The sequence below is a fragment of the Zingiber officinale genome, chromosome 9B (genome assembly GCF_018446385.1).
Source record: "Zingiber officinale cultivar Zhangliang chromosome 9B, Zo_v1.1, whole genome shotgun sequence".
Classification (NCBI taxonomy): domain Eukaryota; kingdom Viridiplantae; phylum Streptophyta; class Magnoliopsida; order Zingiberales; family Zingiberaceae; genus Zingiber; species Zingiber officinale.
The window spans coordinates 106,294,703-106,322,513 of record NC_056003.1 but is presented as its reverse complement, the minus strand read 5'-3'; the positions used below and the strand labels follow the sequence as shown (position 1 = coordinate 106,322,513).

Sequence of the window (27,811 nt, the reverse complement as noted above, 5' to 3'; positions counted from 1 at the left end):
ATGCATTATCTAAGGTAGACATAATTTGATGTTTAGTTTTTTAAAAAAACTTCTAACTTAGATAATCCTGAATTAAGTTTGATTAATTAAAGTCTTGAAATATTAATTAATCATGGATTACTTAGTTTTGAATAGACTTTTAGATTAATCTTGATATATTTTTTATATTAAGTGATTTATTTAAATTTTTAGAGTAAATGAATCAATCGAGAATAGCGTTTGTCGCTTCTTAGAAAATCGAGAATATACAGTAGAAAAGAATTATGAAAATACAAATGCTAACACAAGTAATTTTACTTAGTTTGAAACCTTCGATGACTCCTACTCCAAGGCTCGCACTCGCTGAGTGCTTTCGTTGGACAATCACTATAATCACGAAGTAATTATAGAATTTAAGTACAATTGCAGGAATTAAATTATATCGATAATACAACTTTGAAAACTTAAGCGTGGGTTGTCGATGCAGCTTTTAGGTATTTCAGAGACCTTTTCAGAGCAGCGCGTGAGTACAAAAGTCAGCAATTTATGTTCTGAAACTGCTGGTCGAAGCCTCCTTTTATAGCCCCATCCGGGCACTTGGGAGGGGTCCCAGGCGCCTAGACTGTGCTGATGTGGCGAGTTCTCATCGAAACTTTATCCTCAAAGTTTATCCACCTCCAGGCACCTAGACCCCCTCCGGGTGCCTGGACCGTTGACATGGGTTCGGCCAGTCGTTGAGCTCCAACTCAACTTCTGGATGAGTTTACTGGTCCAGGCGCCCAGACCACCCGAAGTACCTCTAGACGCTTAGACTGCATAAAGCAGCTCTAGGCGCCCAAACCACTCAAGTGCTTGGCCAGGCACTCACTAGCCTCATCAAAGTTGGTTCCGACGTTCGGACTTCGAGAGCATGGATCCCCTCCAGATGCCTAGACTATTCTTTCTCACCTTTCTCTTTCCTAAAAAAAGAGTTAGTCGAAGCAACCATAATATATTTATCCTACAAAACAAAGTTAGCACATTAAGAATAAGATTAATTTATGACTTAGATCATATTTTCCTAAGACCAGCATATAGTCATAGTCTTAGTTTAGACTTCTCAAATGGCTCTAAGCTGGACCGCGCCTATAGTCCCACCAGGACTCGTCCTCACTGGATCTCTCTCCTCCAGCGACTTACATTATTTATCATTTGCAGACTTCCTTGATGTCAGGTCCCTTGACCCACCGGGACTTCTTGCCATATTTCAACTAATCTGGACTTCTTTCTGTCATATCTCAACCGATATGAACTTTGTGCCAGCTATTAACCTAGCTGGACTTCCTTCTGTCAGATCTCAACTAATCTGGACTTCGTGCCAGTTATCAACCTAGCTGGACTTCAGCCTAGTGTTTCGATCCTCTAGACCTATCAAGTCCTGCACAGTTGGTAAAAAGGTTAGACAAACAACACATTTAACTTTAACATATTTATCATACATCAAAACCTAATTATCAGTGCAACCTGCACTAACACTATATACTCTATTAAGTAGGTAAACTGTAATCTTTAGTACCTCACTCCACAAAGACTCTGGTAGAGAAGTGAAGGTCATCATACTTCTCACTATATCTTTTAGGCTACAATTGTGTTATTCAGCTACATCATTCTGACTGGGAGTATCAAGAATTATATACTGAGGCATAATTCACACTCAGCATGGTAGTTCATAAAAAGTCCTAGATGTTGTTCATCTGATTCATCATATCGACTATAATATTCACCTCCTCTGTCAGATCAGACGACTTTAATTTTATTACCTAGTTGATTTATAACTTTGGCTTTAAAAATTTTGAACATGTCCAAAGATTGCAACTTCTTATATAAATAAGGTATAGATAGCCGAATCGAGAGTAGTCGTCTATAAAGCTAATAAAGCATATGTGTCCATTCCATGATGTCTTAGGGATGATCCATAAATGCCTATATGTATTAGCTTCTGTCACTATATCGATTTGCTCTTATTCCTTTTGTTAGTTGTCTTCCCCTTAACAACTCTATGCAGACATCAAAGTCTGACATGCCAAAAGAATTGAGAACTCTATATGACATTAACCTTTCTAGGCATCGTTTGGATATGTCCTAATGTCTATGCCATAATATAAACAAATTCTCATTAGTCAATTTGCATTTTGTATTTATACTATGCATAATCACATTGTCGACCATAGGAGTTATGATGTTTAATTTATAAAATTTATCAATCAAGGAACTATTGCTAGCCAACACTGAATTAAAGAAAATACTAAAAAATTTATTTCTAAATGAACAAGAATAACTTGATTTATTCAAACAAGAAAATAAAATTAAATTCCATTGAAAAGACGATCCAATAAATATATTTTTTAAATTAAAAAAGATATTATTTCTTAAATAAAGTTAAAAAATACCAATCGACTCAACTTTAGCCTTTATTCCATTCTTTGTATAGATGTATCTTTCACTATCAAGCGGAAGTTGGCTCATGAGATAATCTTGCATATGACACTTATATGAATAGTAATACCGATATTTATCCACCAAGTATCAGTGAGTACATAACCAAATTGACTTTTGAACTAATAAGAGTGAGAAATTTACTCTTCTTTATACGCCAGTTGGTGTACTTGTGGTAAGCTTTTTCATATAACCTTTTTCTTATAGAAGAAATAAGTGGACTCCTTATCTTGCTTCTTTTGCTCCTTATAGCCAAAACTCTCAGAATCTGCAGTTTGCTTTCTCTTTCCTTTATTAATTCTCTTTCTCTTTTTGCCCAAACCTTAGGAACTAGATGCTAGATAAGCACTTTCAAGTGTCTCACACCTTAATATCTCCTCCTCTTATACGCACTAAGCTATAAGCTTATTGAATGTATAGTTTTCCTTTTGAGTATTATTGAAATCTTAAAATTAGTGAACCATGCAGACAGAGACATTAAGACAAAATCTAATAATATAGACTCAGATATATCGAGTTTAAGTGCTTCAGACTTGTGATGATATTGGACATCTCCATAATGTACTATCTTATATTTCCTTTGCAGTTATATCGCGAAGTTGTGCAGTTATATCGCATAGTTACCAACTTCAAAAAAAGTGTGGTAGTCTCAACATTTTCATTAGCCACAAAATAGTCTGCTAATTGGCTAAGGAAAATCCTACCATCCTCTCCCTCAATTATTGAGTTTTTAGTTGGCGTCGGAATGGAAAGTCTCATGATACTAGACATATGCGGTTTGATTACTCTCACTTTTTAAATTTTACTCTATGCTCTATAGTGCTAGCACTAGTCAGGGGTGTTGGATGATCATATCTTAATGCATAGTCTAAGCTCATGCAGCTTAAGACTAAAACAACGTACTCTTTCCTATCAAGAAAATTTGAATCAGTTAGTATGAGAATGTTATTAATAATGGCAGTAACAAATTGCATTGAAATTAAAAGAGTGTAAATTATATAAGTTCACGATTTAATTAAAGCCAAGAACATATATAAGTTAAACATAAGATTATGCAGATAAAATAAAATTTTAAATACATATAAATGAGCTATTTATGAGATACCAAATATAACATTACATTTTACTCTATGGACTAAAGTACAATTTGTTAGCAGTTCTCTATATAACTCAAACTTTAATTAGTCACATAATGAGTCTTTCTTTAGGCTGACCCATTATGCGCATAATTTGACACTTTATATGAGTTATAAATGTGTCCATAGTTTACAACAACTTTAATCTATCACACAATATACTTCTTTTGGACTGACATATTTTGTGCATGATCTGAACAAAATAAATTATGTTCTATAGTTATAGGCTACCCGGAAGAAATATATATCTGGTATAAAAGTAATTTTCCTTTGGGTCAATTACTTTTAGCATAGATATACGTCTACATATACAAAATGTACTCAACCTACATAAAGTGTCTTCCTTTGGGCCAACACAATAGTTCAATTTAGTAGCACGTGTGTAGATAAACCTAAGAAACCCTAGGAACTTTAATTGAATAGATAATCACTTAATTAGTCTTAGCAATACGAAAATTAGGCATATAAATCAATTGATACCATATGACAATCAATTGGTTTACCCCAATCTATTATCCTAATCGATTCAAAAGTCTACTATATGTGATTTCAGGATCATCAATCGATTGATGATAAGTGTCAATTGATTGGTGAAAACCAATTAATCTGGCTAATCAATTACAAAATCTTATATGTTTGATATTTAACTCATCAATCGATTGAGATTTTATGACAATCGATTGGATCTCACCTATTGATAAAAAAAAACTTTCTTTCATTTAAGTGGGACTCAACTAAGTCGACCACCCTTTAAGAGGTTTTTTTTTGTTTAGTAGGCCCCACCCTTTAAGAAGTTGTCTACATGGATCTCACGTTGAAGGGAATGGTTAATTGATCTTTTAAAACGGTTAATCTACTCAAAAACATTCCCAAATGATTGATATTATCAATGGATTAGGTTGATCGTTTTCAATCAATTTTATTGTGACTTAAGGCTTTTAATCGATTGACAAAATTATCAATCGATTGGTAGCCTAAATTGATTGATCTGATCGATCAAAATCGATCTTTTATTTGATACGGTTGTGCTAATCGATTGGCAAAATTCACCAATTGACTGGTGTTAATAGGGTTGTAAATTAACCAAGTGTTCATGAATAAGTTTGGTGTTCGATTTGGTAAAAGCTTGTTTATATTCGTTTAATATATATAAAATTAATTAAACAAACAAACTTAACAACTCATTAAACTAAACAAACAAGCTTGAACACATATATGTTCAGCTCGTTAACATTTGTGAACAATGTTCATGAACAACGTTAATGAATCATATTCATTAATAAAACTCTTTTAAATATTCTAAATAAATAATAAAATAAACAAATAAGTTTGAATTATCAAGCTCAATAACCAATCAAACAACTAAAAGTTTCAAATAATCAAACAAGCTTGAATTGAGAGCTCGATAATATCTAAACGAACCAAACTTGAACCAAACTCAAGCCAAGATTGAATTGAGATCTCGATAACATCTAAACGAATCAAGCTCAAGCCAAGCTTTAAATAGGCTTAAGCTCATAAAAAATAAACCAAACCAAGGTTGAACAATCATTTCGAAAGCTTAGTTCATTTTAAGCTCGGCTCGGTTACCTTATCAAACAAGCTTGAACACCCCAAAGCTCGGATCAGCTCATTTACAGCCCTAGGTGCCAACTGAATCGATTAGGTAATCAATTCAGCTCATTTTTATTCACAATTTTAGACTTGGTAATTGATTGGTCAACTAAGCCAATTGATTGAGTCATCACAATTTAACCTAAAATTAGGTTAAACACGAAAATTCTTCCCAAAGACAGCGCAACGGTTCATCATTATTCTTTGTGTTCCTTGTGAAATACATGAACAACATGGAAAATTAAGTCTTTCTTAGATTTTCTATGCAAAATTTTTTCGACTAGCTATCAAATACTAAGAAAACTTTAACTAGCATCAAATTAACATATCGAGAAAAGTTAAACTTTAAGCCATAAGATCAAAGCAATAGAGCTAAACTTTAATACCAATTGAAAGATGTCATAAATCCTAATCTGCATGGATTTTAGGAACCGAATAAGAATTCAAATGGGAAATACAACATGAGCATAGATCTTGTTTCAATGAAATCATGTCCCCGGGGCCATGGTGTCGTGGTAGGACATCCAGGTTGTCACCCCGGCACCCGTGGTTCAAACCCCAGCTGCGGGGTATTTGTAAGAATTTTTCCTCCAAATGGGGGGTGTAACCAAAGAATGTTGGGCTTCTGGGCTGGCCGCCGCGTGCGCTTCCCGATTTACCCTGGTGACCGATGGAAAATTTTCATGGGGTCGGGCCGGTCACCCTTAGAGATAATCAATGACACTAATTGAGATTATCATTTTTTTTTTGTTTCAATGAAATCATGACATAACAAAGTAAAACATAAATTGAAAGACAAGAAACCTGATTGAAGTTCTATTATTTCTTGTCTTGTAGCGACGTCTAAGAATCCTTGTGGAAGAAGAAGAAGCGGAAGCAAAATGAAGAGATCTTTTAAGGAGATTAGGGTTGACGACGTCGATTCCTCTTCGTTAATGGAGAACGAAGAGACGTCTCAAAAAGATGATATCATAAACCCTTGGAGACCTCCCCTTATATAGACAACCAATCCGTTATCGGCTCATAGATGATAACGGATCGGGTTAAAGGGTGTTACACATTCATCCCACATCCAATAATCCGAAATCTAATAAACTTAAGTTAGATCATTTTATATGAGTTAGGTTTGTATTTATATGTATAATCTATAATAAAACTTACTAATTAGAGATAATAACCAACAGACGAGAATTAATATAGCTCCTTCTCAATGTCATTGGGCCCTTGGGTTAAAGTCTGGGGTAAGCTAACAAGTGACTCCACCCTTGGATGAGATGAATGAATTTCGATGAACTAACTCCTTTATCTCGCTGAGCACTCTTCTTCCTGAAATAGACCAATTGGAGGTTAGAAGGAGGCCAATGAGCTGCAATAGTAGAAAAAAATAGAGAACCGTAGAAGAAATAGTAGTTTTACAGTCAATTGAACATATCAGCCTCCCTCTGATGATATCATCACCGTATATAGAGAAGAATGAGAAGAAGATGTGTTTCCTTTGTATTGACAGTATCCCTTTCTTCATGCACCGTTTTGTTTAGACAATTGATGGTTGAGCAATTTCGGTGTTTGTAATTGTTGTAATTGACGCCTCCTTTTCTTCATTCATAATCAATGCCTCCTTTCTTGCATCTGTAACTGTCATCCACTAATGTCGCTAATCCTTAATGTCTGCTCTATAATCGATGCCTTTATGCTTCTATGTAGGTAGAACTTGGGATCATTCCCCACTCGGGCTTAGGGTGTTATGGTGCTCGAAATCGTTACTCACTCGGACTGGGAGTGCTATGGTGCTTGGGAGCGTCACCACTCGGGCTCGGGCGTTACCCACTTGGGCTTTAGAATGTTGAAGTACTCAATCTTGGGAATGCTGTAGTGCTCAGGATCCTCACTTACTCGGACTCAACAGCCCGGATCCTCACTTACTCGGACTCAGCAGCCCAGATCCTCTGGACCGCTTTTTGCGGTCCAGGGGATAATCCCTTGATGTGGATTGGTGGGGATGAATGATCCTCACTTATTTTATAAATGGGGACCATTCATTTTATCAATTTATGCTAAAGGACCACCCCTGAATCAAAAAAACAGTCCAAAAAATTTATCCTCCGGACTCGGACACTGGAGCATCACCACTCGAGCTTGGGCACTTGAAAGTACCACCCACTCGAGTTTATGCATCATCTCGGATTTAATATCCACGATATCTTGAAATCTAAGTGGATTCTATATTCATAGAGTCAAGGATCTCGTACACGTACTCCATATGTTGTCAAGTCAAAGGCCCACTAACTTACCTCCGCATCAGTCAAGGTTAAGGTTTTAATGCCAAATAATTTGGATTTTGTGTAGTTCTGATTCATAAACGAATGATGGCCAAGTGTTTTTGCTGCCTTACTCTATCATATTGTTTGCCACCGTGTTGGTCTCTTCATGAATTCCGATAGAAAATTGATGTTTGAATGATGAAAAAAATGGATAAATATCTGTTGATCATAACAAATATTTTGATTAGTCAAAATAATTTATTAAAATCTAATCTAATTAGGTTATTTTTAATGGCTCACGGGAGGACTCGTATTTGGTTGACTGTTGACTAGTTGTCGTATTTGGCCAAGTATGACACGTTAAATCAAAGACATTTCCGTACCCCGACCTATAATATTACACCTTAATTTTTTAAATCTCTAAATCAAATTCCGTTATTACTCCGGAGATTTTATTGTATTTTTCATTAATTTTTTTAACTTGGTTAGATTATAATTCCGACTCGGCCATTAACCATCTCAAGCCAATCTAACTTAATTTTAGTAATAGTGAAAAGAACAAGAAGAGGATAAAATAGTAATTTGATTGATAAAAAAAAAAAATCTCAGGTGGCATTTGGTATATAGATATAGGAACATAGAATTAGATTTATTTTTAAACCTGGTGCTTGGTGGATAAAAATGGGAATTAGATTTTAAAAGAAATCTAAATACTTGAGTATGGATATGAAATTTACTTTCTTTTTAGATTTTACCATATCTAAAAACTTAAAAACCATCTAAATTATTTTTAACGAAAATGCTCTTAAGATATTTGTTCAATTTTTTTTCATATCACTTTTATCTCTTCTTGCTCTCTCTCTATCATACTTTCTCTCTCTTCATCCTCTCATCTTATTTTCTCTCTCCTTTTTTCTCATCGTACTTTTTCTCTTCATCTTCTCATCATACTTTCTCTCTCCTTATTTTCTCATCATACTTCCTCTCTTTTCATGCTCTCATCATACTTTTTCTCTTCTTATTTTCTCATCATACTTTCTCTATCATTTTTCTCTCTCATCACATACTTTTTTCTCATTTCTCTCATCTTATTTTTTCTTTCTCCATTCTTTCTCATCACATTCTCTCTGTTCTCATTTTCTTTTATCACATTTTTTCCCTCTTCATTTTCTCCAATCACACTTTTTTACTTTTCATTCTCTTTCATGACACTATCTCTGCTTAATTTCTCCCATCACACACTTTCTCTTTTCATTTTCTCTTTAATATTTTTCTCTCGCATTCAACTTTCTCTTATCATTTTTTCTTATTTTCCTCTCAGGATAAAAAAAAAATTAATTCATTTTGATAAAAAATATTCAATTAATTAAATATTAATTTTAAGAATAATATCCATGCTAATACCAATTCTCATTCTATATCATTTTCATTCTCATCCCAATTTTTAGAAAAAAAAAAAAACGCAATTCCATTTCCAATACGGAAGAGAATCATCTACCCAATGGATGGTAATAATATCCATCTCATCACGTGTAAAAAGGAATGGAAAAAGGAGGGCAAAAGAGCGTCACGTGCCTCCCGGCTGCCTAGTAAAGCATTTGAATTTGAATCGTGTGGCCGTTTCTTTTGATTTAGGTTTAGCAGCAGGTTTTTTCTCTTTCTCTTCAAAGGAGAAGGAGATTTGGTATTCCCAACTCCTCCTCTTTCCTCTCTCTGCCTTGAGATGCAGCCAAAATGGAAATACTTTTAATGCTTTAATTGATCGAGGAGAAGGAGAAGACACGCAAGAGATTGCAGCAATAGATTTAAATTAGAAAACGATTGCATGACGATTTTGTGGCCAGCCAACTATGAAATCAAACAATTGCATGACCAAGTGACTGTGATTTCCTGGCCAACTTGGTCACGTAGCCACAATTTCATGCCTTCTCGTTGAATTTGTGATCGTGATTTTGTCATTTGTTTTTCTAGTTATGTAGGATATTTAATTTTTACCGATTAATTTTGATGATGTTCACAGCAATATCAGTCTATCATTTTTTATCAACCGTCCATTAAAAAGATTTATCCATTAATTTATCAAAATTAAGATTTAATCTACCTAAAAACTTAAGAAGACATCCTACCACTATACCATTATCTCATGATATCATTTGTGATCCACTAGTCGAGCAATTACCTAAGATTATTGCATCTTTATTTTTTTATTTTTATTTTTGATAAAAGTGAAAACAGGCGTATGCTTTTAAATCATCAAAGCCCATCCCATTTTAATTTTTTTCATCAAAAAGCATCTCAGCTATACATCTACATTTACTCAATTACCCTCAAATTTAAGTATTATTCTTATTATTATATTCCACTTAGCTCCTGAGTCAATTGAGTGCATTCTATCAATTATAATTTTATAATTGCTATATACATCTATATTATAATAATATTATAATAGTTACGAAATTGTAGTTACGCTGTAGGTACTATAATATTTTATAGCTATTACAATATTTTATAGCTATTTTAATGTATCTGACCAATTTAGAATTTAAGCAGGACATAATAATAGCAACAACATTAAAGAATAGTTGGATGATTATATATGGTTGAATAATGAAGTGGAGTGTCCTTTTAATTAAAAAAAAAATTAAAATGGAGTATCCCTATGATGATTGAAAAAAAAACTAAGAGCGTCCTTTTTAGTTTTTTGTCTATTTTTTTTTTTTTAGTAGATGAAGGTTTATTTGAGAAATCTATATATAATTTAATAATTTGAAAAAAAATGACGCATAATTTTTTAAATTATATGTTATAGTAGTTACGAAATCATAGTTACATTATAGTTGTCTCTGGATATGCCATTTTTACTCTAATTTACCTATAAAATAAATTTAGAACACACTTTATGCACACTCAAAGACCGACGTTCATAATATTTGTCTCTAATGAAATTCAGAGTTTGATCCTCTTGTTTATTTTCTTGAGTATTTTACCATTACATTGTACTTATAGAGGTTCTTGGGTCTCTATCTTTTATCACACACAAGAATATTGTACAAAGAGTTGAGGACCATGCTAATAAGAAATTTCTAAATAAATTCTTATATTAAAAAGAAGCCCTTGTTGATAGTTGGATTCTTCACTTTGCCTCTATCTTCTTCTTTGTCGGCATTAAAACTTTGGTTTTTTTTTTTTTTTTTGATAATTTAGGCATTTGAATTTCATTTGACTAATCTTAAAATTAGACGATCTCTCTTCTATTTCACCTATTTCATAAATTCATAGCACAATTTGTACACACTCAAAAGTTGACTTTAAGAATATTTGTCCATAGTGAAATTTGAATTCTTGTCTTCTTAATTGTTCTCCTAGGTGTTTTACTACTCCATCATACTCGTAGAGGCTCTTGATTTCTATCCTTTATCATATACTCGTTGATTGTTGGATTGTTCACTTTGCTTCTATTTTCTTCTTTATTGTCATTAGAACTCACTTTGGTCACTTTGCACTTCTACTTTTGTTGTTGCCCTATGTGAGTTGGGCTTGTCCATGCATAATAGCCCTTCCTCAATGACCAACTTTGGCAGCGTAGAATTTGTGCTTAGCTATCATAGGCCCACCACAGTTTCAAAGAGAGTTCCCAATTCTATCTTTTCTTCTTCTTCTCTTTGCTCAATAAGTTCATCAACTAGAGCCAAGTAAGAGAGCAAATGTTCAACCAATGGAACTTTCAATTTTCAAGGCCATGACCCAATCTCCAACCCAATCGAGATCATTTGTTTGTTTAATTCCAACAATTCTTCATCTCTATCATCACCTTCTTTGGAAATGTTGTTGTTCTAGTCAGAATGAAGAGGAGTAACTCCGAAGAAAGATTGAGGGTATGTTTGTCTATTGAAATACTAACTCTTTTGAAGTAAAATAATGTGGGAATTTACTTGAAAAATTACATATAATTTGAAAAATTATGCAACATACTTTTTCAAATTATTAAATTACATATAAATTTCTCAAATAACCCCTCATCCACCGAAAAAAAAGATAAAAATGAAAAGGGCACTCTTGGTTTTGCAAATCATAGTAGAAATGATAAAAAAAATGTCGTTTGCCATCTCCCCCTTTAGCTCCGACCCTCCGTCTATCTCTAAGGGGGCGTTTGGTTCTTTCCTAGGAATAGGAATAGGAATCGGAATGAGAATCATTGTATTGTGGAATGGGAATGAGTATGAGTATGGATATCACTCTTAAAAGTAATGTTTGGTTAGTTGCATATTTTCTATCGGAATCAATCAAAATTCTCTTTTTTACCCTTAAAGGAAAATAAGAGAAAAAATTAGATGTGAGAGAAAAATATGATGAAAGAGAATGATGAGAGAGAAAGTATGATAAGAGATAAAATGTGATGAGAAAGAATAAATAGAGAGAAAGTGTGATGAGAGAAAATGAGAAAAGAGAGTGTGATAGGAGAGAACATGATGAGAGAAGATGAGAGAGAAAATATGATGTGAGAGAAAGTATGATGAGAGAGGACGAAGAGAGAAAATGTAATGAGAAAAATGAGAAGAGAGAGTGTGATGAGAGAGATTGAGGAGAGAGAAGGTATGGTGAGAGAGAAAGTATGATGAGAGAGAAAGTGTGATGAAAAAAAAGAACAGTGAGTGTGATGGGAGAGATTGAGGAGAGAGAAAGTATGATGAGGGAAAAAGTATGATGAGAGAGAAAGTGTGTTGAGGAAAAAAAAGGAGGGAGTGTGACAAGAGAGATTGAGGAGAGAGAAATTATAATGAGAAAAAAAAGAAGGGAGAGTGTGTGATGGAAGAGATTGAGGAGAGAGAAAGTATGATGAGAGAGAAAGTGTAATGAGAAAAAAGAGGAAAGAGACTGTGATATGAGAGATTAAGGAGAGAGAAAGTGTGTGATAAAATGATGAGAGAGAAAATATGATGAGAGAGAATAAGGAGAGAGAAGTGATATGGAAGAAAAAATAATTAAATATATTTTGATATTTGATATTAAGGGAGAAAATTTTAGTTTTAGGTCAAGGGTATTTTTGGAATAAGGGAATATTTTGATTGATGAAAATAAGGTAATGACTCATTGAAGGGGAGGTACATGGGAATGAGTCATTACCCAATTTCAAGGATTCATTCCCTTATTTGTATTCCTATTCCTATAATCCAAACATTAACAATGACAATCAATGATTCTCATTCCCATTCCTCAATCTTATTTCCCTAAACCAAATACCCCTAAGATTAATCGGGTGATATTCTAACATTTAAATTATAAAAAAAGAGAAAATTAAGAGGAGGAGGAGACAATTGCATGTTGACCGTGTCCTTTCCATGGTGGCTTAGCTTACCAACTCGAGCACCAAAGGAGAATGTCCCTTGCAAGGCATCTCCTCCCTGAAGCAACCCTCCTCCCTCCCTTATTGCCTTCACCTTTTCCTTTTTTCCTTTCTTTCTCATCCAACCTGCTACTTTGTAGGATCATGAAGCTATTTGGTAGAGTTAGACGTTGGATCATTTGCTATTCTACACTTTGTCCATCTGTCTCTGGACCCATCACCACCTCCCTTCACCCATCAGGCTTACACTTTTTTCCCAACTCCATCAGTCTGTCCCAGCGAACCAGATCAACATTCCTGTTGCGACTTAAATGGACTAACCAGTAATATGTTGCAGACCAATCGAAGAAGGCACATGGCAGACACAAAGTGATGAAAATATATGGTTGCATTAAAGGGCAATGCCAAATTAAACAAGGAGACAATGCAATGCAATAGTGTGCTTTTAGGCTAACGGGAGGGACTTTATGGTGAACTAATGAGCCACAGAAGAAAACAACAAACGTGAACTGCCATGGTCAGATAGCAATAAGTTAGGAATTGAAACGGAATTAAAGGTTAGTTAGATAGACAAGTGAATTAATTATAAAAGAAAACAAAAATCAAAATTCTGACCTATTTCTGCTCATCATTTCACCATCAAAACTGAATATTTAAGAATTTAATTTCAATTTTAATGAATTAACAGACAAACAAGAGAGACAAACGGCTGGCTGAATCGAGAGGATGAATTGCTTCATGCAATTCTAATTCTAAAGTCAAAACACGTAGCATTTCTTCTCACCCTCCTGTAACTCCATGTACCTTCTTGTCCGCTTGCCCAATTCACTCCATCCTTTTTAAGTCTAATTCATTTGTTAATCCAAAAGGAAAAGAAAAAACAGAGCAGTTCCGAGATAAGAGAGAGTCCAAACCTCCAAATCTACCTCTCTTCCTCTTGTCTGTTTTTTTTTGCTTTCTTCTTCAGTAGTTTAGGCTTTAAGTCGGGAGCCAGCCTAGAAAAGGAAGGAGAGGAGCAGCATTCGAGGTAGTGCTATGATTTTGCACGTCCCACCACTTCAGATCCTTCCTTCAATCCAACTCCAGCTCCAGCTCTCCATCCCTTTCTGCGAGCTGAAACCGTGGAAGTAGAAGTTGCCGTGTGCTAAAAATCCCATCTTTCTCGTTCCTGGTTTGAGAAATCAGATCTTTATCGTACTGTTATTCTCAAAAATCAATCTTTGGCTCGCCTTCCTTTTTTCTGGTTGTAATCCGTCAATTATTACTTGGCCCACACGAGCACCTCTCTATTCTGCTGCTGCTTCCGGTAATACTAAGCCATGGCGGAAGTACTCCGGTCCCCTTCCCACTTCCCTTCCTCTCCAAGTCGCCCCCTTTCTCGCGGCCCGAATGATGGCTCCAGCGGCCTTTTAAGTCCATGCAATGGGATCGAAGAGTGTGAGGGAGAGGAGGAAAGAGGCAGTGGCGGCGGCGAGATAGAGACGAAAAGGGGGAGGAGGAGAAGGAGGTGGGGAGTCGGAGGAGGAGAGGGAGGAGGGACGGAGGTCGAAGAGGAGGAGGAGGAGGAACAGCAGCAGCTGTCGGTGTTGGCGTTATTCTTGACGGTGTTCCGAAAGTCGCTGCTTGGTTGCAAAACGGAGGGCGCCGGCGGCGGGGATTTCAACTCCATGGAGATTGGGTGGCCCACCGGAGTGCGCCACGTTGCCCACGTCACCTTCGACCGCTTCCATGGATTCCTTGGCCTCCCCGTCGAGTTCGAGCCGGAGGTTCCTCGCAGAGCCCCAAGCGCAAGGTCTCAATTTTTTTCTCCATTTCTTCTTATATTTTTCTTCTTCTTTTTCTTCCTTTTTCTAAAATCAAAGCTTTTGTTTGATTTGTTGATTTTTTTCCCTTTTGAAAAAAAAAAAAACTAGTAACTAGTTCACTTAACCATCAACAATTCAACTGAAATGTAGAACCTCTATCTTCTTCGGAGAAACATGATCTAAAAATCAGATTCATCTTTAGATGCAAGTTTGCATACTGCAGAACTTATTTTTTTCAAGGTTATGATCTGTTTGTCAGGTCAAATCATTCAGTGAAAACTTTGCAATCCTTTCAAGTGAGATTTTGGTGAAATTTTGTTGTCTTTATCAGATATCCATTAACACACTTGCCTTTCACAGTAGGAAATGCATCTGATCGACATCAAACCATTTAGGGATTAGGAAATTTACAGATCATCTGTATAGGTCATCTATATCTATTGTGCCAGAAGTGAGAGTTACAGATTATCCGATTTGATCAAACATACCGAAATAGTCGGCATTGATCTCATCATTTTCAGTGGGGACGTTTCCTTAGAATCGTGTCCAAATATCCAATGTCGATGTTTGTCCTCACCGTCACGACTACTTAACAAAACTTGTACATTGTGAATAATTTGTGTGATGCAAAGGTTTGAAATCTTTGGTCATTTGGGAAAGTACTTATCTCCTTCTCTAGGTAAACTGCAAGGTGAAGAATGGATTACTTAATTAGTGCAATTCTCTTGCAGAAAAGTTTTTTAAGTTCAGAATGGATTTAGATTGCAATCGGTGGAGTATGTTTACGTTGTTAGTTTCTTAATTCGTATCGACTTTAAAGTTTTGCAGTGATTTCCTTTGCTTCTAGTCCTCATGGCACAACAAGATTTTCACATTCTACTTGCTAATTCTTTATTCAAATTCTACTGCAGTACAACTGTCTTTGGTGTTTCTACTGAATCCATGCAATGTTCATACGATGCGAGAGGCAATAGTGTTCCAACCATCCTCTTGCTGATGCAACGGCGTCTCTACGAGCAAGGTGGCCTTCGGGTAATCTACTGATCTTTTAACTGCAACTTCGGGTAACAATTTAAGATTCAACCTTGATTTTAATGAAAATGAACAGGCTGAAGGAATCTTCAGAATTAATGCTGAGAACAGTCAAGAGGAGTTTGTCAGGGACCAGCTAAATAATGGAATAGTTCCAGAGGGTGTCGATGTCCATTGTTTAGCAGGTTTAATAAAGGTGTCCCCCCTAAACCTTATCCCCACTTTCGTGTCAATTTTTCTTCAATCTTGTGAAGATAATTCGTTGAAATGTTAGTTCTTTTCGATCTAACTATTTGAAGCCATCATTCTATAGATACTTGTTTGTGGATGTTTTTTGAAAAATGTGTTAGTCCTCGAGAATTTAGTCTCATCTGATGCCGAGCTTCCACTTCTTGGATGCTCCTACAGGCCTGGTTTAGAGAGCTTCCTACTGGATTGCTGGACTCACTATCATCTGAGCAGGTGATGCAATGCCAAACCGAAGAAGATTGTGCCCGAATTGTTAGATTGATACCACCAACAGAGGCTGCTCTACTGGATTGGGCAATCAATTTGATGGTCGATGTCGTCCAAGAAGAACAGATAAACAAGATGAATGCGCGCAACATTGCCACGGTTTTTGCTCCAAATATGACTCAGGTAACTGATGGTGGATGCATTTTACTTTCATCTTACGCCGCAAGGATGATCGTTTTCGATAATGTTATTGTTTCGATTCTAGATGGCAGATCCTTTGACTGCGCTGATGCACGCGGTGCATGTGATGAACTTCTTGAGGATGCTAATCTTGAAGACACTGAAAGAGAGACAAGAACCGAGTTTAGATGATGCTTCTCCTTCAAATGCAGATGGTCCTGATGAGAATGGTCACACGAGCCCTACGTTCCATCTCGAGTCATGCAGTAAGGAAGCGACTGAGCATGCGGTCGATGATCCAGCTTTCGAAACTCCTCGAGTTCCTGATGAAAAACCAACAGAAGATGAATCAGCTGAAAGTCCTCAAACTTCACATAATGATACTAAAACCAAAGCGATGGCATTGAATCCCACACAACCCGGTGGTTCGTGTTGCGAACAAGAATTGTGTGCCAATGTAACTGGCACACTTCATGCAAGTTCACATTGGAGAAAGGCTAGCCGATGTAACAGTCACAATCACAGGATCAAAGGAAGAAAGGCAAAAGGGCAATCGACCAGCAGAGCTTCGTGGCCATCAGAGAAGTCGAAGGGGACAAGCGCCATCGTCGTGAGTCGTATAAACTCGAAGGTGGAGCGCATAGAGGCATGGAGGTGAAAAACAGTTACCTTTTGGGATCTCTAACTTGTGATTTGATAGTAGGTGTGTGATGAATTGCTGTGTGTGTATTGTGTTTCTTACTATTTCTGATGTCTGATGACTTCAAAGTTTGGGGGGAAGATGAGTGTTTATTCTCTCGTCGTCATCGAGTTTTAGCAAGATATGAGATTGCTACCTTGTTTTGGTCATTAATTTTAAGTTGGCTTTGTGTCGAATCGAGTTCAAAATATTCTTCTGAATTTTTATTATTGATATTATTATTTTGCTCGATGACATCGTGTTGTATCAGTTGAATTTATGGAGTTGATAGCTAGGATTAAAGTGATAATATATGCAACAACTCCGTAGAATGGCGATGACATTAATTGGATAAGAGTGTTAAGAAAGCAAATGGCACGATCAAGAAGATTCAAGAGCTATGGTAAGAGGTAGGTTTGAACCCCTAGCAGGACATATCATACGTATGTGATGTTCAAATCATTTGTAATATTGGACCGTCTCCTAGGACTCATCTGTACATTTTGAAAACATTTATGCATGAGATCATATCTTTAGAATTTATCAGTTCGGAAAATTGGATGCCTAAATTAAAAAACAAAACCCCTTTTTTATTAAATAAATTTCAAGGGAAAAAGTGCAAATATCAAAAGGATTATCATTTTCATATAGTAAAAAATATATTTATATTTAGATGATCCCGTCCAGAAGCTGAGTTGGACAGAGACTAGCTGCGCTGTCGCTGGTGTTGACGGAAAGTCGTTGAGACGCCTGGTTGACCTGGTACCTCCTGTAAAGGTTCCCACGGGTAGATGATGAGGGATGATGACGGGAACGACGAGGCGAGAGCTCTGCACACACTCAGACAAAGCCACCCTCACGTTAGAGACCAAGAACCAGGGAAAAAGTCCCCGGGTCAAGCCCTCCGATGTTCAAGTCAGGTACTTTTTCCTCAGAAGCACAGTGAAAGGACGAAAAGTAAAAAGACGAGTGAGCCTACCTATTTAGAGACAAAGCCTCCCTTTTTATATGACAGTGAGTACTTCTGGAGTCTGACGAGTGTCAGGGAATGTCGGGTGTTAGGATTTGTCTAGCGGTGAATGACACATGACATCTTATTATAGGCCTAAGAAGGGATCGATGTGTAATGAGCCCTAGACCGTTAGCATATTCCCTGACATGTGATGATTATTCTCTGATAGGTTGTTACGATTCTCTGGCTCGATTGTCGTGTAGTGTGCGCCTACCCCGATCTGTTAACCCTGGACTGGATCCTTATACCCATAGATCTTGACTTGTGGGCACAAATCTGCATTTCCTGGCGAATTCCTTGGCTCGTGTTTGTCGCCCCGTAAGTCCAGATCTGTACGTTCATCCCTCCATTTGCCACTCGATAGATCCCGATAAATCCAGACCTATGCTTGCCGCCCTGCCAGTCGAGGCCTTCACTTATCGTTCTTTAAGTCTCGTTCCGTACGCATGACCCTGTTCTGTATTTTATCCTGTAAGTCTGGAACTGTATCCTATAAGTCCTGACCTGTAAGCCATAGTCCTCCTGTCCTGACCTGTAAGCCTTAGTCCTCCTGTCCTGACCTGTATGTCTTCCTCCTGTCCTGACCTGTACGCCTTGATCCGTGTGTGTAAGCCTTAGCCCGCTTACCTTAAACTGAAAGCCTTAGTTCTCCTGTCCTGTCCTGTAAATCTCGACCTGTAAGCCTTAGTCCGCATATCCCAACCTGTACGTCTTTGGTCCGCGTATCCTGTTTTACGAATCTCGTTCTATAAATCCTGACCTGTAAGCCTTAGTCTGCATATCCCAATCTGTACGCCTTTGGTCCGCGTATCCTGTTATGCGAATCTCGTTCTATAAATCCTGACCTATAAGCCTTAGTCCGCATATCCCAATCTGTATGTCTTTGGTCCGCGTATCCTGTTCTACGAATCTCGTCCTGTAAATCCCGACCTGTAAGCCTTAATCCGCCTTTCCCGACCTGTACGTCCTACCTTCCACGTTCCTACTCGCCATGTGGGCCTAACCCCTGGAAGCCACTTATGCCCGATCGGGACCATCTTGTAACCTGGGCCTTGGACCCCCACGTAAGCCAGACTCTTGACCCCCACGTTAGGCTGGGCTTCTGACCGTCACGCGAGCTTGGCTTCTGACCGTCACGTGGGTTTGACTTCTGACCGCCACGTGGGCTTGACTTCCGACCACCACGTGGGCTTGACTTCTGACCACATCAGCTATCCGACCTTAATATCATGCACCGTATCATTATATATAATAATTTTGATCAAATTGAATTAAAAAAAGTTATTGGGCTGATTTTAATTTTGTGGCACAAGATAATGACACTATTCGATCCAAATTATGAGACGTGACATGGTGGGTCTGGCCTGGGCTGGGCTTGATAGCCCAAATAATCCTAGAAACCCTAATCCTTGCCTTTTTAATTCCACCCCCCGAGCCGCAAAGTTGCGTCCTCCTCCTCAAGCCTCGCACGCCTTTCATCCTCTGCCACTAATCAAGAACAATGGTAAGCGGAAATCGATCTTATCGTCCCATTTTTTTTTTTTTGTTCTTCTTATTCTTCCTTGATGTTTCTGGTAATTGGATTTGCTTAAGGACCATTTCGTTAACTAAACAGGCGCCGAAGAAGGAGAAAGCCCCGCCTCCGTCGTCGAAGCCAGCGAAATCTGGCGGCGGCAAGCAGAAGAAGAAGGTGCGAGACCCCTTGTCATTTTTACAGTTAGTAGTTTCCTTATGATTTTCTTTTTCAAAAAAAAAAAATCTTTTATGGTGGTTAATTTGCCCTGGATTCGTATTGCAGAAGTGGAGCAAGGGAAAGCAGAAGGAAAAGGTGAACAATGCAGTCCTCTTTGACCAGGCGACCTATGATAAGATGCTCTCCGAAGTTCCCAAATACAAGCAGATCACCCCTTCCGTGCTATCTGAGAGATTGAGGGTAAGAGAACCTCGCTTCTTTGGATCGGAATTCTATTACATTTTCGGTCAAAGTAAATTGTTGCTCCTTGGTCGATTGCTGTAAGCTTACCTTTTTCTACAATGCAGTCTGTTATTTAACACAACAAAAGGGGCTACTTTGTTCGTTGCATTTTGTTTATGTTGGTTATATTCTCTTGAGCTAATGAGGAGAGGAGAAAGGAATTGCCTAGTTGAGTTGTTATTTAGTTCTGTTGCAAATCAATTCATTAAGTGCCTTTCTCCAGTTGGATTGGAACCTAGATTTCTAGTACTGCTGTCAACAGTGCCTGGACTTAAGAATTAATCCTTAGCTTTGTTCATCACTACATTATTTGTTTCACGATCATATTGGTGCTTTGATAAAACTGATTTCTTTTGGCTCAAACCAAGCAAATTCATACTGTGTTACTCTGAATCACATCATTTTGTGTCAGTGTAATTATATAGGCATGTAAAAAGATATCAGATGAGTTAATAGTTTCTAAAAAGTAGTTTTTTGTGGGAGGAAGTTAGTCATTCAAGATTTAATATGTATCATATGAAAAGTTGGTAATTTAAAGTTAATTTTGATCATTAGCGTGTTTAATTGTATGTGTTAGTGTAGTATCACTTACAAGCCGAGCCAGGTTATGCCACTTAATTGTCATGCGACCAGCCTTGTTCAACATCCAGTCCTGAAAACATGAAAATTCCATTGGGAAACATAATGTTGTGTAGCTGGAACATTAATCTTTTGCTTTGACAAAGAAACTATACTTTTGATAAGCTTCAGTGCAGTATTTTCTTTTATGCTGATATGCTCAGTCCGTTTCTTCCCTTAATTTCAAATTAATGACTTAGTGATGTATGCATGGTGATAACTGTTAGAGCATCTACATCATTTTTCCTAAACACAGAATTTATTTTAAATTTTACATTTTACATAAAAAAATCTACATTAGCTATCCTATCCATTCTTTAAATTTAGATTTCATGAATAATACTACTTTAAATTTAGAAAATGAAATTCATTGTCTAAATATTAAAATATTATTTAATTTGAGAGAGAAAAAAAATAAAGGAAATGAATCAGGTAATGAACAAAAAGGTTGATCTGAATTGGATAACTGAAAGTAATAATATTTACATAGAGAGAGAGAAAATAATAAAAAAAAGTGGGAGGGAGTGAAGAAAATAATAAAAAAAATTAAAGATAATGGAAATTTTAGGATAATTGATATATTTAAAATTTTAGAAATATTATATAGAAATTGATATACACTATTAGAATGTTTAAATTAAAATCTGTTTACCTTCATCATAGTTGGTTGCTAGTATGTGCTTTTCATATGGGTTGAACATAATTAACTGATTACTTGTAAGCTAAATGATTTTTTTTAATTGTGTTATTGATACCTGGACATTCATATGTAGACTGTCAATATAGCTCATGCTACCTTCAATTTGTTTCTAAATCCTAAGCACTGGTAGGCTACAAATTGTCGAATTCCTGTTCATAAGACTGAGACAGTTCTTATTTGTCTTCAGATTAATGGTTCACTCGCGCGGAGGGCGATAAAGGATCTGATGACAAGGGGAGCTATCAGGATTGTATCTGCTCACGCAAGCCAACAAATCTACACTAGAGCCACCAACACTTGAGAATTATGTCTTCTCATTTTACTAGGAACTCTTTTCATTGTGCCATCAGATATTTTATAAGTCTTTTTACATTCTGTTGATCCCTTAACAAGATGAAAACTTATGTTATTCATAGTTAATTTCTGGTGTCGTTCCTTCAGAGTTTTTAATGTCTCAACTATCGATCAGGGTGAACACAAATAATACAAACATTTTTTTTATCTTTCATCAACACAATTAAAACTTGCAGAGGATGACGGTCAGCAGCAGATAGGGCAATGGATAAGGCCATTCTCATTGCACTCTTTGCATTTCGCCATCTTCTTCTGCTCCTCGTCCAACACTTTGCAACTGCCTCTGCAGTCCATGCACATGATGAACCGCACCCCTGCGCAGGCCTCGCATGCCACGGTCACCCTCGGAAGCTCCTCCAACAACGGCCCCAGCTTCCCTTCCTCCTCCAACTTCAGCACCTCCTCCGCGCCGCCGATGAGCCTTCCCTTCACGAAAACGACCGGAATGCTTAGTTCTTTCGAGCCCATCAGCGACCGCAGCTCCTCTCTGTACCCCGAGTCCATCGAGATGTCCCGCTCCCCGATCTGAACACGATGAGACTCTAAGGCGGACCTGACGGCGTTGCAGTTCTCGAACGTCTTCCTGATCCCTCGCAGCGTCGTCGAGTAGAAAACCACCTTGTTCTTGCCTCCCGGCGGGCATTTTTCCTCGTAAGAGTGAAGAAATAGGGCGGAGTCCCGGGCGTTTTGGGTCCTAGGAACTAAAGTTACCTTCTTTTTGATCTTTCCCCCATCCTGCAGATGCTCCCTCTCCAGAGAAGCAAGGAGGTCAGGATCGAAGACAGGGCTAAGGCTCCTCCTTGAAGCAGAACCGCCGGAATCTCTGGCCGATGCCGACGGCGTGAGATTTCTCTTCTTCCCTGGAGTCTGCGCCGAAATCCGCTTCGCGTTGTCGGAAGGACTGAAAGGCCTCAAGATTCGGCTCAAATCAAAATCCCACCTTTTCGACTCCTGCGGCCTCGCCCATGCGTTCTCTTTCCCCGCCACCCTTCTTTTCTGCTTTGCCGGCGGACTCGAAAACTGAGGTTTCTCTTGCTTTTTGAGCGGGGTCCAGAATGGCGTCTCGTCGGCGAGGTCCTCCATGAGTTCCCGCGCGTCGATAATCTCCGGCGGCTCTTCCTTCCCTGCGCTTTTCTGAAGCAAGTCAAGTTTAATCGGAGGAGGCCGCCTGCATTCCCTCTTGATGACTTCCCGTTCCTCTTCCTCCAGGTCGGACTCACACCGGTCGAGATTTAAGGCGCCGTAGGTGGTAGAGGTGAGCGAGACGACATGGCTGGAGAAGTCTGAATCGAAGCCCCTGGGGAAGAAGATTCCTGCGTGGAGATCGTCGGTAAACGGCTTGGAAGCAACACAACCCATGATCAGTAACTACCTCTCTCGCTCTCGTTCCCCGTCGGAGACTTCTTGCGTGGAGTTTGTGTACCTTCCAAAAGCAACGGCTACTTGCGCCACTATTTTCCCCTTTTATTTCAACCAAAATTCTTTCTAACGGTCAAAATGTTTTTACTAGTTAATGCCTTCCTTATTTATTTATTGTCAATGTATATCAGTAATTGCAATATTCGACTAATATGTAATTTTCCCTCATTAATTACAGATTTTTTTTTTGTTTTGATTAAAATGTTTTTCTTTCATTTTTCTAATTACAGTTTTTTTCCTCATTAAAATGTTTTTTTCTTCCATTTTCTAATTGTTTTGTTTTGATTAATATGTTTCTCTTTACCCAATTTAGTTATCCTTTCAACTATGGATTGAAAGAATCAAAAGCATTGAATGCTTAAAATGATTCATTAAGGTTTTTGTTCGGCTGGCACTGTAGATTTTTGAATTAATATACAACTAATACTAAGTATGTGGCCAGTTGATATTCCAATTAGTGGTTTAATTACGGAATTTAATTTTTTAAAAGGCCAATAATGTTTTCTGTTAGACTGAAATGACACAATTAATAATAATGTTATAAATTGGATGAATATTTTGGAGGTCTACTGTGATTCAGATGTTTATCTTAGGATTAGTGAAGTTTGAACATTTGAATTATTAAAAAATAATGCTAATGAACTGTAAGCTTTGAAATATACATAAATCACCGCCCAAAAGTTAAAGAAAAGTTGGGAGATAAAAAGTACATGAAAAATAAAATAAAATTTTTACATTTGTGTGTTTACTGCTTGAAGACAGGGGTGAGTATTCGGTTAATTTGATATTAATTTTGTATAAATTTTTTTATTGTTATTTTAAACAAATTTAGTTAATTCGGTGTTAACTGAAATAACTAATTCGGTTAATTCAGTTTTAGTAAAATTTTGATTTGATTCGGTTAGCCAACACTAAATCGATTTTCAGTTAATTCGATTAATTTATGAACCGAATTAACCGAATGCTCACCCCTTTGAAGATGGTTAAACAAGGGTGAAATATTACGTCTTGTGATTAGACTTTAACTTATAGTTCTGTAAATCTATTACATTACATGGTTACACCCTCAACAGACTTTAAATTATAATGATGGCTAAAGATGAATATATATTCGTCCCTAGCACCCCGTCAACTTGTCATAAGGTCAACACGGAGGAGATAAATTACGGGTGGTTACTAACTTTTAGAATAGTGATTAGCACATAAGAGAGACATTTCCTCGATTTTATCGAAATTCAAACCCTAAACCTCATGATGATAATTACTCATATGCTAACCACTAGACCGCTCGAGGGGATAACTTATAATGTGACAAAGGTTGGTGGAGAGTTGATGTAGTGATCGCTAAGGTGGTGGGGAATCATTTTACCATAAAAACAATATTCATTGATCCCGTCCGGAAGCTGAGTCGGACGAAGGCCGATCGCGGTGGACTGGGCGTTGACGGAAAGTCGCGGGCGGTGCAGGCTCCCCACGGGTGGCTGATGCGGCTACAGGACCCTGCGCACACTCAGACGATCCCCCCCTCTCACGTTAGAGACCAAAACCCAGGGAAAAAGTCCCCGGATCCGGCCCTTCGACGCTCAAGTCAGGTCCTTTTTCCCCAGAAAAAAGCAGACAGAAGAAGAAAAGGAAAACAATTGTGGAAAAAAGTGACGAGGGAGTGTGTGCGCGTACCTGCGTACGAGGGATTTCTCCCCTTTTATGCCTCCTCCTGCTAGAACCTGCCATTCTGTCAGAAAACGTTAGACGCCCAGCTTTGTCCCCTAGTCCTGGACACCTGTCGCGCTGCTATTTGTTGTGAAAGCATCTTTCTGTTAGGAACCTCCACCTTCGCACTCGGGTTTTGTCCTGTAATGAGGGACAGCTGGCAGGCTACTACTGGCTATGAGGGCATCTTTTCGTTTCAGGAACCTTCGCCTTCGCCCGCATCGTTGGTATGTAATGATTACCCCTGACAGACCGTTGAGATTCTCCGCTCCCGTATTACTTAGCTCCTCCGATTCATTATTTCCAGGCCTCCAACTCGCAGACCTGCAACCTTAACTGTCTAGACATAGCTACGCTGATCTTCAACCTGCATCCTGCGCTTTGTACTTCCTGGCCCTCAACCGCAGGTCTGTAGCTCGGGCTGCTTCTGATCAGCTCTGCCGCTTCCGACCCATTGGCCTATACTTCCAGTTCTTGGCCTCTGCTTAGCTCTGCCGATACCGACTTGCATCCTGCGCTTTGTACTTCCTGGCCCTCAACCGCAGGTCTGTAGCTCGGGTAGCTTCTGATCAGCTCTGCCGCTTCCGACCCATTGGCCTATACTTTCAGTTCTTGGCCTCTGCTTAGCTCTGCCGACTGTAGCTCGGGCTGCTTCTGCTCAGCTCTGCCAACCCTGACCCATTGGCCTATACTTCCAGTTCTTGGCCTCTGCTTAGCTCTGCCGATACCGACTTGCATCCTGCGCTTTGTACTTCCTGGCCCTCAACCGCAGGTCTGTAGCTCGGGTTGCTTCTGATCAGCTCTGCCGCTTCCGACCGGCCTTTGTGCTCTATATTTCCGGGCCCTCAACCGCAGGTCTGTGGCTCGGGCTGACTCCGCTCAGCTCTGCCGACCTTGACCCATTGGCCTATACTTCCAGTTATTGGCCTCTGCTTAGCTCTGCCGATACCGACTTGCATCCTGCGCTTTGTACTTCCTGGCCCTCAACCACAGGTCTGTGGATCGAGCTGACTCCTCTCAGCTCTGCCGATCCCAACCCGCTTCTGCCTATGCTGAGCCCTGACTGTCCTATCAGCCTGCCTTTTTGACCGCCAAGTCGCCATGACTATTGACCGCCACCTCCTCGTGACTTTTGACCGCCACATAGCCTGGACTTTTCTAATCCTTTCCTCTTGGGCCCCTCCATCACTAACCGTATCACAAGCCTCCCCCACAAGTCTAGTCAAAGGAGGACGACAGTCTGATTGACTAGACCTCCGCACCTTTCAGATCTCTGTGTATCTACCTCAGCGTATCTATATGATCTCAGCATATCTCTGCGCAACCTGCTTCCTGCGTCATGCATCAACTTTTGTGTCGCGTTGCTTGGGATACCATGCCTTCTTCCTTACGTCACCAGTCGCTTGGGGTGTCGCGCCCATGCCTTTGCTTTGACTTGGCCACCCGCCTTCTTTATAAAGAGCCTCACGGTCACTTCTTCGCTCTATCCTTCTTCATTCCTGCTCCCTACTATCTTTTGTTCACCCGCGCTTTAACTGCTTCTTTCCCCCGAAATGCATTCTCCTTCCTTTGACGAAGTTGATCAACTACCTTCCCAAATGCGGATAGATCAGCTCACCTCGCAACTTGCCGAGAAAGAACGCGAACTGGAGCGCCTGTCCAGGGACCGAGCTCGTCTGTTGGCTGCCTTGCATAACATGGACGCCTTGTATCGTCTTACAAAATCTCGCGTGCATGCAGAAAAGGCGATGAAAGACGAATACCAGTTTGATCTGCAGCACCAAATTAGCCGCCAAGACCGTTTGCAACGAGAGCATGAGACAGAGTTATCTCTCCTCCGTGCGGTTCTTGAGGACAAACAAGACACGCTCGCCCGGCAACAAACAGTCATCGACTCCCTTCACGCGGAGCTGGCCCGGGCCGTGAGCGCGCCTGAATCTCCCGACAGGTCTTCACGCGGGAGTGCTCGTTCCCCAGGGCCAATTCCTTCCACGAGTCAAAGCTGGCCTGGGGAATAGTTGTCGCGGTGGCTCCTTTGTCAGGAGGCGTTTCTGCCTGTAGCCTTGGCTGTATCCCTCCCTTGCTGAACTGCGCTGCTACGCTTGTAGATCCGTCCCCTTTTGGCCCAGTTTCTCCTGCTCAATTTTCATCTAGCAAACACGTTTTTAGAAATATGCCCTTGTGTAAGAGCCTAGAGTCGCTTCATGATTTCTTTTCATGCATATATTTTGGATAATAAAGTCAATATAGTGCTTAAAAATTGCAACTGTGATGAACGTGTAAAACCTGATTTCGTAGTTAATATTGGCACTGTAGGAATAGGGTAGATGGTGCTCCGCATCCCTTGCCCTGCGTATTTGCTGCATATTTGAAATTCGCGCAAAGTAAAGTTAGATGTAGCTGACCTGATTATGGAAAACGCCCTGCTCAAGGTGAGACACATCTCTCAGCAAGGTAGTTAGGCATAGGCACCGAGCTCGCTTATGATTTTCAAAGAGGGGCTGATTTTTGATTCCCGCATGGGGCCGACCTGAAAGGTCGTTGGTCGTGAGGACAGAGCTCACTTTTGATTCTCGCATGGGAGCCGACCTAAGAAGGTCGTTGGGCGTGAGGACAGAGCTCACTTATAACTCGCACTGAGGCGAGAGTCTGGGACTACCGACCTAAAAGGTCGTTGGGCGTGAGCACGGGGCTCACTTTTGATTCTCGCATGGGAGCCGACCTAAGAAGGTCGTTGGGCGTGAGGACAGAGCTCACTTATAACTCGCACTGAGGCGAGAGTCTGGGACTACCGACCTAAAAGGTCGTTGGGCGTGAGCACGGGGCTCACTTTTGATTCTCGCATGGGAGCCGACCTAAGAAGGTCGTTGGGCGTGAGAGCAGAGCTCACTTATAACTCGCACTGGTGTCAGAGGATGGGACTACCGACCTAAAAGGTCGTTGGGCGTGAGCACGGGGCTCACTTTTGATTCTCGCATGGGAGCCGACCTAAGAAGGTCGTTGGGCGTGAGAGCAGAGCTCACTTATAACTCGCACTGGGGCGAGAGTCTGGGACTACCGAC

General features: G+C 39.2%; 3 protein-coding genes across 3 annotated transcripts; 2 read left to right on the top strand and 1 right to left on the bottom strand.

Annotated features, from left to right (window-relative positions):
* The first annotated feature begins 13,683 nt into the window (after nt 1–13,683).
* LOC122024625 (rho GTPase-activating protein 5-like) lies at nt 13,684–17,158 on the top strand. Its single transcript, XM_042583281.1, has 5 exons — nt 13,684–14,601; nt 15,526–15,646; nt 15,723–15,842; nt 16,055–16,285; nt 16,368–17,158. The coding sequence occupies exons 1-5, from the start codon at nt 14,129–14,131 to the stop codon at nt 16,938–16,940; spliced, it is 1,518 nt and encodes a 505-aa protein (XP_042439215.1). The 5' UTR covers nt 13,684–14,128; the 3' UTR covers nt 16,941–17,158.
* Nucleotides 17,159–19,398: 2,240 nt separating this feature from the next.
* Nucleotides 19,399–21,706, top strand: LOC122025543 (40S ribosomal protein S25-like). Its single transcript, XM_042584358.1, has 4 exons — nt 19,399–19,477; nt 19,589–19,663; nt 19,772–19,906; nt 21,454–21,706. The coding sequence occupies exons 1-4, from the start codon at nt 19,475–19,477 to the stop codon at nt 21,565–21,567; spliced, it is 327 nt and encodes a 108-aa protein (XP_042440292.1). The 5' UTR covers nt 19,399–19,474; the 3' UTR covers nt 21,568–21,706.
* On the bottom strand, nt 21,703–23,098 carry LOC122025542 (uncharacterized protein At3g28850-like). Its single transcript, XM_042584357.1, has one exon. It carries the CDS (start codon nt 22,977–22,979, stop codon nt 21,807–21,809), a length of 1,173 nt encoding a protein of 390 aa, XP_042440291.1. The 5' UTR covers nt 22,980–23,098; the 3' UTR covers nt 21,703–21,806.
* Nucleotides 23,099–27,811: the final 4,713 nt, after the last annotated feature.